Source organism: Mercurialis annua, linkage group LG3 (assembly GCF_937616625.2).
Source record: "Mercurialis annua linkage group LG3, ddMerAnnu1.2, whole genome shotgun sequence".
NCBI classification, from domain to species: Eukaryota; Viridiplantae; Streptophyta; class Magnoliopsida; order Malpighiales; family Euphorbiaceae; genus Mercurialis; species Mercurialis annua.
This window is the reverse complement of record NC_065572.1, coordinates 18,421,315-18,431,221: the sequence shown is the minus strand read 5'-3', so window position 1 is coordinate 18,431,221 and position 9,907 is coordinate 18,421,315. Positions and strand designations below refer to the sequence as shown.

Genomic DNA, 9,907 nt, shown 5'->3' with positions numbered 1-9,907 from the left:
ATTTTAAAATTCTCAGATCTAAATTTCTCTGTTCTTCATCTTCGCTGCAATTAAATCAATTTGGTGAGTGATCAATTCTGAAATCTAAATTATAAAAGCTAAAATTGATTTCAGCTTCGCTGATAATTGATTTCAGGGATGCTGAAATCGATTTCGGCTTCACTGAAATCTAAATTATAAATTATATGTTAATGTCGACTTCTGTTTTTTGGTATAATATGTGTATTCTATTCTGACTTGTATGTTACAATTACTCGGTATCGATTTCAGCTTCCGCTGGAATCGATTTGAGCCTCGACTTCTGTGCTTTGGTATTCTTTTTGTATAATCTGTGTATTCTGTCCAGACTTGTATGATACAATTACTCGGTATCGATTTAGCTTCGCTGCAATCGATATTGAGCCTCGACTTCTGTGTTTTGGTATTCTTTTTGTATAATTTGTGTATTATATCCTGAATTGTATGATACAATTACTCGGTATCAATTTCAGCTTCGCTGCAATCGATTTGAGCCTCGACTTCTGTGTTTTGGTATTCCTTTTGTATAATCTGTGTATTTTATCCTGAATTGTATGTTACAATTACTCGGTATCGATTTCAGCTTCCGCTGGTATCGATTTGAGCCTCGACTTCTGTGCTTTCGTATTCTTTTTGTATAATCTGTGTATTCTATCCTGACTTGTATGATACAATTACTCGGTATCGATTTCAGCTTCCGCTAGAATCGATTTGAGCCTCCACTTCTGTGCTTTGGTATTTTTTTTGTATAATCTGTATATTCTATCCTGACTTGTATGATACAATTACTCGGTATCGATTTCAGCTTTCGCTGGAATCGATTTGAGCCTCGACAACTGTGCTTTGGTATTCTTTTTGTATAATCTGTGTATTCTATCCTGACTTGTATGATACAATTACTCGGTATCAATTTCAGCTTCCGCTGGAATCGATTTGAGCCTCAATTTCTGTGCTTTGGTATTCTTTTTGTATAATCTGTGTATTCTATCCTGCCTTGTATGATACAATTACTTGATCCTCGACTTCTGTTTTTTGGTATTCCTTTTGTATAATCTGTGTATTCTATTCTAACTTGTATGATACAATTACTCGGTATCGATTTCAGCTTTGCTGCAATCGATATTGAGCCTCGACTTCTGTGCTTTGGTATGCCTTATGTATAATATTTGTATTATATCCTGACTTGTATGATACAATTACTCGGTATCAATTTCAGCTTTGCTGCAATCGATATTGAGCCTCGACTTCTGTGCTTTGGTATGCCTTATGTATAATATTTGTATTCTATCCTGACTTGTATGATACAATTACTCGGTATCAATTTCAGTACTTTGGTATGTTTTCTGTATATTTTCCATTGACCTCCTATGTAGTTTTATTATCAATAATTGTTTCATTAATTTTTATATTTTTATTGTATTATTCATGTATTATTCATGTTTACTTACTATCTGTAATTTGTTTTCATGATACAGAAATGGAATCATTACCACTTATCATCCATTATAATGGAAGATGCGATGAAAAGTATATTTTCACAGATTATAAAGTCAAGGGAGTTAGAATACAGCTAGATGCAAAGTTTGAAGAAATGATGGATATTGTCTTTAGTAAACTGAAAGTGTACAAGGAGGATACATCAATTGACATTAATTACCAGCTAAAAGAGGGTTACTTTCCTATAAAAATAGATGATGATGACAGTTTGTGCTTCTACATTGACATCAAGAAGAATGAAAAAGACATTACAAGATATCCACTTTGCATTACATTTGAAGAAATACAACTTCATGACAAAAGCGATGAATCTTCAAAAGTGGTTGCACAATCATACTTTATAAATAGTGGATCAGCCACAACAGTTTTTGATGATCAATCAACCGAAACAGAATCATCATGGAATATCTCAGATATATTCCAATACGCGCAAATGTTGAGCAATGAAATAGTGGAAGAAACAAGAATTAATGAAGAAACACAACTAGATAGCCATTCTTCTTCAAGTACAGTCATTACAAATCCAAGGCAAACAGACATATTTGTCGGGCAGACTTTTGTCAACAAAGAAACAATGAAGCTGTCATTGGGATTATATTCTGTCATCAACCATTTTCGATACAAAATTACAAAATCATGCAAAAGGGAATTCCTCATGATTTGTATAGATGCAAAATGCAAATGGGAAATAAGGGCAACTAGAAATGGTAAAACAGAAATGTTCATAATAAGAAAGATGAACAATGTTCATACATGCCCATCGGAAGTAAGAATGGGGGAGCAAAATCAAGCAAGTTCAGCTTTAATTGGGGAATTCATCAAGTCAAAGTATTTAGAGACTTGAACTTGTTCTTCAAGAACTCGATAGTACAGTGGAATAAGTCCTTACCCCAAGCAAAATCCTCAAACAACCCCGAATCAACTAAATAAATAGTTGAATCAACAACTAACCTCTCCGACTTGTTGTTATATAGGAACAACTCGATGAAATACAATATTGCTAGTTTCACTGCATCTTCATCAAATTCCCATCTTTTCAATAGAAAACACTCTTCAACACTTTTCTTTGAAATCTTGTTCAATCCAGTGAAGTATTTTGCTTTTAAAGAACTTTCAAAAGAAGCATATTTAGACCTATCTGACTCCCCAGTACTTTTTAGCCCAGTCACAATGATAAACTCTTCTAATCCAAATTTCAACAATTTGCCACAGATTCTAACCCACATTTCATACGGAGCTGGTTGCTTCACCTCCCTTAACAACAAGCCATGAATTAAATTGCATTGCAATTCATACCCTTTTATATTTAAAAAATTTTCAAAGCATGTTGAAGAAAAAAGGGTGAGTTGTTTCTCGCTAAGTTTTGATTTGATGTTCGAAATAACGCTGTTTCCAACATTATGATTGATCCTAGTAGTAAAATACTGCTCGACTTCAAAAAATGGATCATAGAGCTGTATTATACAAAAACGATAAATACAAGGTTAAAATTATGATAGTAATAAATAAATAAAAAAGAGTTCATTAAAAAGTAAAAATAAAGTCAGTACTAAAAAATATAATGAAAGTAGACAATAAGAGTACATAAAGCATACTACTAATAATGTCAGTTAATCTAAACATATTATTTATATGAAATACACAAAGAATAACATAAGTATACATAAAAAGTATATAATTAGTGAATGCATTTTGCATATATATTTTTATATATATAAATAAGTTATCAAATACAGTTAAGGAACACAATAAATATTACAACAACATAGGATTATAAGCATTTAAAACAATAAAAAGAAGGAAAATTAATCAGGTTATAAAAAATTACATAGTTTATTAGCAAAACATAATGTAAGTATACAATAAAAAGACAGAAAATATATACATAACAATTACAAATAATTTATATATTAAATCAATTGAAAGCAAACAACAAGAATATATAAAATATACAAAAAGTATGAATGTAAATCTATAAAAATATTACTAAAGAAAAAAAATAAATAACTAATGAAAGAAGAAAATAACATATAAAATGATTGTATTCATGACATAGCCAAATATCAGAAACAGTCAAAAATATAGAAAATTACAAAAATAAAAATACCTTAAGGCCTTGTTGCTTGTCAATGGTATCTACAACAACAGATTTGAGTGATTTTGTTGCAGTGTTAGCATGTAGTTTTTTCTACAAAAACATTTAAAAAATTCAAAAAAAAAAAATTAGTAAAAGACATCTACAAAATAAATCATACTAACTAAAAATTTAAGCAACGCATGATATCTTTGGAGCACTTGCTGATGCTTCTAAATTTGTTCTAATCTTCTTAGAAGAAGGAATTTCTTCTTGAAAATCAGAATCATCTGATTCCACTAATTTTCTCTTTATTGGCTAATAATCATGGACGGTCCTCGACCTTTGCACTAAGCTTCCCTAAACCCCCTCACCTTTCAAAAGCTTCACTAAACCCCCTGACCTTTATGGCGGCGCCATTCACGGCCCTTCTGAAAAAAAAAACACAGAATCACGGCGCCGCCAACGATTTAATCGTTTGCATGCGTTTTCCTCGCCACCTGTCGACCCACGTGACCTGTCCTCTGTCAGAAGCAACAGTTCCTCCCTCTGACATGTCGGTTGACTTTTCAAATTTTAAAATCAAATTTTTTTTAACCGACTGAGTTAATTTTCTCTCTCTATTTTTTCACCTTCTGACATACTCTTTCTTCTTCATTATATTTGTTTTTGAAATCAGTCTTTTTCTATTTCCCATCTCCTCTGACCTAGACGTTTGTCATCGTCGTTTGGTTGCTCTTCATTTTCTCTCATTCTGTAGTTCGCCTGCGTTGCATTTCGAGGAAGAACAAATCCGGGTATGAAAAAAAATGGTTGATTAATTTTTGTCGAGTTACTGTCATGTGGACACATTTTTGGTATTGATATCTTTATATGGTAAAACAGGCTAAGAAGATAATGGGAAAAGAAAAGATCTTATTCGGCAGTGATGAGACGAAAGGGAAGAAATGGCCAGATTCGAATTTTAATTTTAGTGTTTATGGTAATTTTGTTGGTTTTTGGGTATGTGTTTTTGGATACTTGAAATTGTGATTTTAGGTTTATTGTAAATTTTTAGGTTTATGGGTATATTTTTTTGGGGGAGTTATTCTCAAGTTGGTTGTAAAATTTGTTGATTTGTTTTGCATAATGTCTGTGAATGAATGTCTCTATATTGTTTGTTTGAACAGCCCGTACCGTGGAACTGGATTCTGAGATCCTGGAAATTGTTCTGCACTACGATGGAGAATTTGGAGAAGGTGGTTATTTGTGGGGCGAGGTGTGTGCAAGATGTTTTGACATTTCCCAACTGTCACTGAATAGGCTTGATTTGTGGGTCAAAAAAATTGGAGTGAAGGGGCTGGTTATGTATTATTGGAGGCAGCCAGAGTTGGACTATCATCGAGGGATAAAACCTCTTGAACATGATAGAGATGTTGAGGAGATGGCAAGGGCTGGACTAAAAGAAGGTGTGGTTGATGTCTACGTTAGATATTTAACCTCTGATGATGTGCATAATTTGGTGCCTGAGAGTGGACCCAAGTTAGAATTAAAAGAAATTGAAGAAGATGGTCCATTTGAGCCAGTTGAAGATGGTCCAGTGGAGGCAGTTGAAGATGCTGCGGGAGTTGAAGAAGGTCCAGGTGATGAAATATTGTTGCTAGAGTGGTACGGCACTGAAGATGAGGGCCAAGTAGAAGCCTTGGAAGTGGAGATTGCTGCTGCTGAAGGCCCATCTGATGTGGCTGAAGGTCTAGAAGAAGGGTGCAGCAAAAAACAGAAGAACAAATAAAAACGGAAGAACAAATAAATTTAGCGTTGTTTTGTATTTCCGGATATGTTGTTATTTTATTTTAAAACACTTATATGTTTTCTATATGTGCTATTTCATAATTTAGCATTGTTTATTATTTCCTGATATGTTGTTATTTTATTCAAAGACACTTATATGTTGGAAATTTTATAAATTTATTTTGAGAAAAATGAAATACATATGGTTCATGCATGACCACTGTCTTTCATTCTTATACTTTTGTTCACATAAGGTCCCTGACTTTTTAAAATGGATTGAGCAGTGGACCCTGATATTTGTTACTCTGGACAAAAAAATAATGTACATAAAACATATAGAACATACATTACTTACATTACTTACATAACATGTAAAATAAAATTTATAAAGACATATAAACAAGCATAAAAGTAAGATTAATAATTCACTTCATTAAATATTCAAACATTTCAGAACGTTTAGAAAAACAATTACATTAACATCCATCTTCACTAAAATTAACCCTGAACAAGAACAAAAACAAGAACAAAAATATCCATCTTCACCAAAATTAACCAAAAAATACATAAACAAGACTACATAAACAAGTCATCCTCTTAAGCAAGCTCCAGTGCGCGATAAACACAAAACTCCATCTTGATCATACCGTCAGCAAAAAATTCGTGGTCACTATCAAGAAGGAACCCTGAAAAAGAACGATAGTAATTGCCGGTGCCTTGAATGTTCTGGGTAGTACTGTGAAACTTGTGACTTGAGTTGGCATTCACTTCAATTTCATAGGGGCAGCATCCAGCTGCTAACGGTCCAAGACAACAGATTGTAAGAATATTCCCATAAGAACACATTGTGTTGTTCAGAACAAACACAATGTCTGTGTTTTCCTCTTGGAGAATAAAGAAATTATCATTCAGCCGGACAGAAACAGGGAATTTACGACCAAAAACAAACGGCTTCACAAAATTTTTATGTATCACTTTACAGTGAGCATAAATCATTTCAGAGGTTCCCTTGACATTGCAAACTTCAATGGGGCATGAGCACTCTATGAAAGAACATAACTTTTCGTGGTTGATCTTATCGGGGTACCTAACAGTTGCTGGGCATCCATAATTCTTGAACGAGCAACAAACTCTCAAAGAGTCAGCAACATCTTCAAGAATCCGGTTCCTCATTCTTCTGATAGGCAGGGTGCAAGAATGGCACTTTTGAGTCTTCTCCGAGCATGCGTTGCATGTTGCATGCCCATTTTCACACTAAATATAATTACAGAAAAAATACAATTACTAAACAATACAATTACAAAAATAAATAACAGTAAATGGTAAAGATAAATAAATGGGTACAAACCTGAATAATTGGAGTTGTAAAGGGTTCACAGCATATTGGGCAATCCATGAGTTCCATATTAAGTGAAGACACAACAATATTATCGGACATCTTCTGGTTATTTTGAGAATAAGAACAATTTGTGTACTCTGAAATGCTTGAATCAGTTGTTGTGGTTGCCTATTTAAATAAGTTACCATCATGACTCTTCAATTTCTTTAGATGCCCTTTGTGGATGTAATTAATTAGTGGTTGTAGTTAACGAAGAGGCTGCATTGGAACAATACAACTGATGGAACGGGTGTAATGAAAGGGTTTCTTGGAAAACCCATTTCTAATCTTTGCCATTAAGTTTTCATTTTTTTGGCGGTTTATTTCTCTGTGAAGTCTAATATAGCCCTTGAAATTTCGACCAATTATGAAAGACAACACCTGAACTTATATTTAATTATGAAAGACAGCACCTGCACTTATATTTTATAATCAACGACAGTACTGTAATTTAAATTTTTGAATCACACAAAGTTTTCCCAACAAGCAAATTAAATGAGTTTAAGATAATACAAAAAATTATTGGAACGCAGTTTACTAACAACACTGCACAAACACAAGCCATTGTCACTTAACAGAAAATGTATCAATTTTTCTTGAAACAAGCAACGGCTAAACTGCAACCGGCAACTGCAAAAGCCACAAAAAAACCAAGCTTCATGATCTTGTTTTTCCTCTCCATGTCTGAGCACTTGACTTCCATCAGCTTGACGTGTTCCTTCAGATGTTTATCTCCATAAGTTGCAGACCACTATCCTGGATCATAAGCACATTTTCTTCGTACATCTCAATGGACTCCTTCAATCCCTCGAAGGCCTCATTAAGTTGCTCCAGTTCGTCAGTTTTAGCTACCACCTGAGTATGGGCATGAACTAGTTCCAGTAGAGCTTTGTTGCGTTCTTCAGTCATGCCATTAAGCTCACTTTTCAAATTCCTGACCATCGTCATCTGATAGGCCATGTCGTTATCCACCCACGCAAAAAAATCGCATTGATTCTGTGTAGTGTAGGTCAAACGACAGTTAAATGGCAACAAAGGAAGATTAGGTTTCAAAAAAATACTTACATTTCTCTTCGAACAGCCGTAAAATCTAAAATACTTACATTTCTCTTCGAACAGCCGTAAAATCTCCGTCCTGGAATTCGTTTGGTAGAGGAAATCTGCATACGACATGGAATTCCACAGTCGCACACAACTTGTTTAGCTTGTCCTTCCATTGTCGTTGTGTCTTGGAAGTGGAGATCTATGGGAAGGCTGGTAAGAAAAAAAAGGAGACGAGGGTTTTCAGAAAAGGGTTGAGTGTTCAGTTGAATAATGTGTTGCATCTTCATTTATGCAGGGTTCAGATTTGCTTTTTGTTGTCAGGTGTGACAGATGTCCCTTTTTAAATTATCAACAAACCTTTAGTGTTTTAATTATGAAGGTTAAGTACCTTAAGTGATATTTGCTTAAAAGTTGAAGTACCGTGGCTGTTCCTGAAATAAAAGAATGAGGACCGTGGCTGATCTTTAAAACAAAGGATAAGTACCTTAGGTGATTATATAAAAGGTTAACCTTATGGTTGCTAAAAAACAAGAGAAAAACATAAACTGTTTAATACATCCATTAATCAATTGAAACACATCCATCCATTAAAATTCTAATCACAATGGGCAACCTACCTGCACACCCTAACAAAATACTGCCTATGTGCACCACAAAAATAATTAACAAAATAACTACCACTAAACCATGTTCCAGCACTACGTTTTTTTGGATCTCTTCCTCAGGATGTTCATGTATCTAGAGGGAACATCTTTAGCTCTCCGCTTCCCTTTTCCTTTTTCAGCTTGCGTTGGGATAGGTTGGGACGGAGCTCCATCTTCAACACTGCTCCGTTGGCTGTTGAAGGCATGCTCTTCTGCATCACCTGGGTGATTCTGGTCTGGTTGGCCTTGGTCAGCAACCGGAGGTTCCGCTGGAACCGCTTGATCCACAAATGGAAAGGTGTCACGTCTACTCGGTGACCTATGAACGACTTGACTTGTACCCTGCCATGGAAAGACACAAACCCAAAAAAAATTTAATGGAATAATAAACCAAAAAACTAAAAACAACAAAACCACACATTCACTAACATCCATCATCCAGCGGAGGGTGACTGGAGAGTCATGAAGCACAGGTTCTCGTTCAGCAGACTGACCACCAGGCTCTCTTTCAGCAGACTGACCACCAGGCACTCTTTCAGCTGACGGACCACCAACCTCATGAGTTGACTGACCCCCACTCCTCATTAGGCAACCCCTCTTATTGTGTCCAAATTGACCACATAAACTGCAAGTCATTCTCATATTTCCTTTCCTTGGCAACTTTTCCCTACCTGCAGCGGCTTCCTTGGTTTTTTCAACCCTTTGTTTCTCTAGTTCCTCCGCCTCTTTTTTCCTAGCCGTTGGTATTCTTCCCCTCTTCTTCTTATGTACTGGGGATGGTGGGAGTATGATATTGAATGGCTCAGGGTCTGTTTCCCACATGTCTGGCCCATTCATAGGGTTGATTACATAGCTGTATACCTTCTGATACGTAGCTACACTGTAGCAATCATCCACAAACTCTTCAGGCCGTTGATTATTTCCATATATGCATGGTGTAGCGTGCGAACATGGGATTCCACTAAGCTGCCACCTTTGACATGTGCATGTTCTGTTAGCCAAATCAACCACGAACTGGCCCCCTGGGCCCTCTACCTGCCACTGAGGGCTACCACCAGGATCTGCGGTGAACTTCCAACCATAATCAATGATTTTGGCCAACTTCTTTCTGATCTTTGGACACAGCTCACCCTCCATGTTTCCCCCAAACTTCCGCTTGTCATTAATCCTCTTCATAAGCTGCGTCCTTATCATTTCGAACATTGTCAACACTGGCTTCTCTCTTGCAGCAAGTATGTACTTGTTGAATGCTTCAGCCAGGTTGTTTAGGAGGATATCACATTTGACTTCCTCTTTGAACAGCGCTCTACACCAGTGTTTCCTGTCCCTCTCTTTGATCCATTGGTAGCCAGCGTCATGTTTGTCTTCCAGAGCTTTCATTGCTATATCCATGGCTGCTTTATATGTTGCTATTCCAATGTTCCAGATGAAGGGCTTCGTGTGTTGCGTGTGAAACGTGCTCCTGAAATTGGCCCACAAATG

At 35.8% G+C, this 9,907-nt stretch overlaps 4 protein-coding genes across 4 annotated transcripts; all 4 read right to left on the bottom strand.

Annotated features, from left to right (window-relative positions):
• Positions 1 to 2,333: 2,333 nt before the first annotated feature.
• Positions 2,334 to 4,145, bottom strand: LOC130015253 (uncharacterized). Its single transcript, XM_056105024.1, has 4 exons — positions 4,107 to 4,145; positions 3,791 to 3,907; positions 3,623 to 3,703; positions 2,334 to 2,969 (listed from the first exon to the last, which is right to left on the bottom strand). The coding sequence occupies exons 1-4, from the start codon at positions 4,143 to 4,145 to the stop codon at positions 2,334 to 2,336; spliced, it is 873 nt and encodes a 290-aa protein (XP_055960999.1).
• A 1,811-nt stretch (positions 4,146 to 5,956) lies between these two features.
• On the bottom strand, positions 5,957 to 7,419 carry LOC126672412 (putative E3 ubiquitin-protein ligase SINA-like 9). The gene is made up of 5 exons (XM_056105023.1): positions 7,362 to 7,419; positions 7,222 to 7,283; positions 6,969 to 7,118; positions 6,708 to 6,866; positions 5,957 to 6,613 (listed from the first exon to the last, which is right to left on the bottom strand). Exons 1-5 carry the CDS (start codon positions 7,417 to 7,419, stop codon positions 5,957 to 5,959), a joined length of 1,086 nt encoding a protein of 361 aa, XP_055960998.1.
• Positions 7,420 to 7,457: 38 nt separating this feature from the next.
• LOC126672411 (uncharacterized) lies at positions 7,458 to 7,954 on the bottom strand. Its single transcript, XM_050366360.1, has 2 exons — positions 7,841 to 7,954; positions 7,458 to 7,733 (listed from the first exon to the last, which is right to left on the bottom strand). The coding sequence occupies exons 1-2, from the start codon at positions 7,952 to 7,954 to the stop codon at positions 7,458 to 7,460; spliced, it is 390 nt and encodes a 129-aa protein (XP_050222317.1).
• A 525-nt stretch (positions 7,955 to 8,479) lies between these two features.
• Positions 8,480 to 9,828, bottom strand: LOC126672409 (uncharacterized). Its single transcript, XM_050366359.1, has 2 exons — positions 8,855 to 9,828; positions 8,480 to 8,767 (listed from the first exon to the last, which is right to left on the bottom strand). Exons 1-2 carry the CDS (start codon positions 9,815 to 9,817, stop codon positions 8,480 to 8,482), a joined length of 1,251 nt encoding a protein of 416 aa, XP_050222316.1. The 5' UTR covers positions 9,818 to 9,828.
• Positions 9,829 to 9,907: the final 79 nt, after the last annotated feature.

Bases quoted from the DNA above. Each gene is read 5' to 3' on its own strand.
- LOC126672411 (XM_050366360.1), bottom strand. From the start codon at position 7,954: ATGGAAGGACAAGCTAAACAAGTTGTGTGCGACTGTGGAATTCCATGT. The intron at 7,734-7,840 runs GTAAGTATTTTA...TACACTACACAG, and splicing joins ACGGCTGTTCGAAGAGAAAT to AATCAATGCGATTTTTTTGC.
- LOC126672412 (XM_056105023.1), bottom strand. From the start codon at position 7,419: ATGGAGAGGAAAAACAAGATCATGAAGCTTGGTTTTTTTGTGGCTTTT. The intron at 7,119-7,221 runs GTTGGGAAAACT...ATATAAGTTCAG, and splicing joins TAAACTCATTTAATTTGCTT to GTGTTGTCTTTCATAATTGG. The intron at 6,614-6,707 runs GTTTGTACCCAT...AATTATATTTAG, and splicing joins TTACAACTCCAATTATTCAG to TGTGAAAATGGGCATGCAAC.
- LOC126672409 (XM_050366359.1), bottom strand. From the start codon at position 9,817: ATGGATATAGCAATGAAAGCTCTGGAAGACAAACATGACGCTGGCTAC. The intron at 8,768-8,854 runs GTTAGTGAATGT...TTTCCATGGCAG, and splicing joins CCCTCCGCTGGATGATGGAT to GGTACAAGTCAAGTCGTTCA.
- LOC130015253 (XM_056105024.1), bottom strand. From the start codon at position 4,145: ATGTCAGAGGGAGGAACTGTTGCTTCTGACAGAGGACAG. The intron at 3,704-3,790 runs GTTGCTTAAATT...ATGTTTTTGTAG, and splicing joins GTGCTCCAAAGATATCATGC to AAAAAACTACATGCTAACAC. The intron at 2,970-3,622 runs GTATTTTTATTT...TGTATAATACAG, and splicing joins ACAAGCAACAAGGCCTTAAG to CTCTATGATCCATTTTTTGA.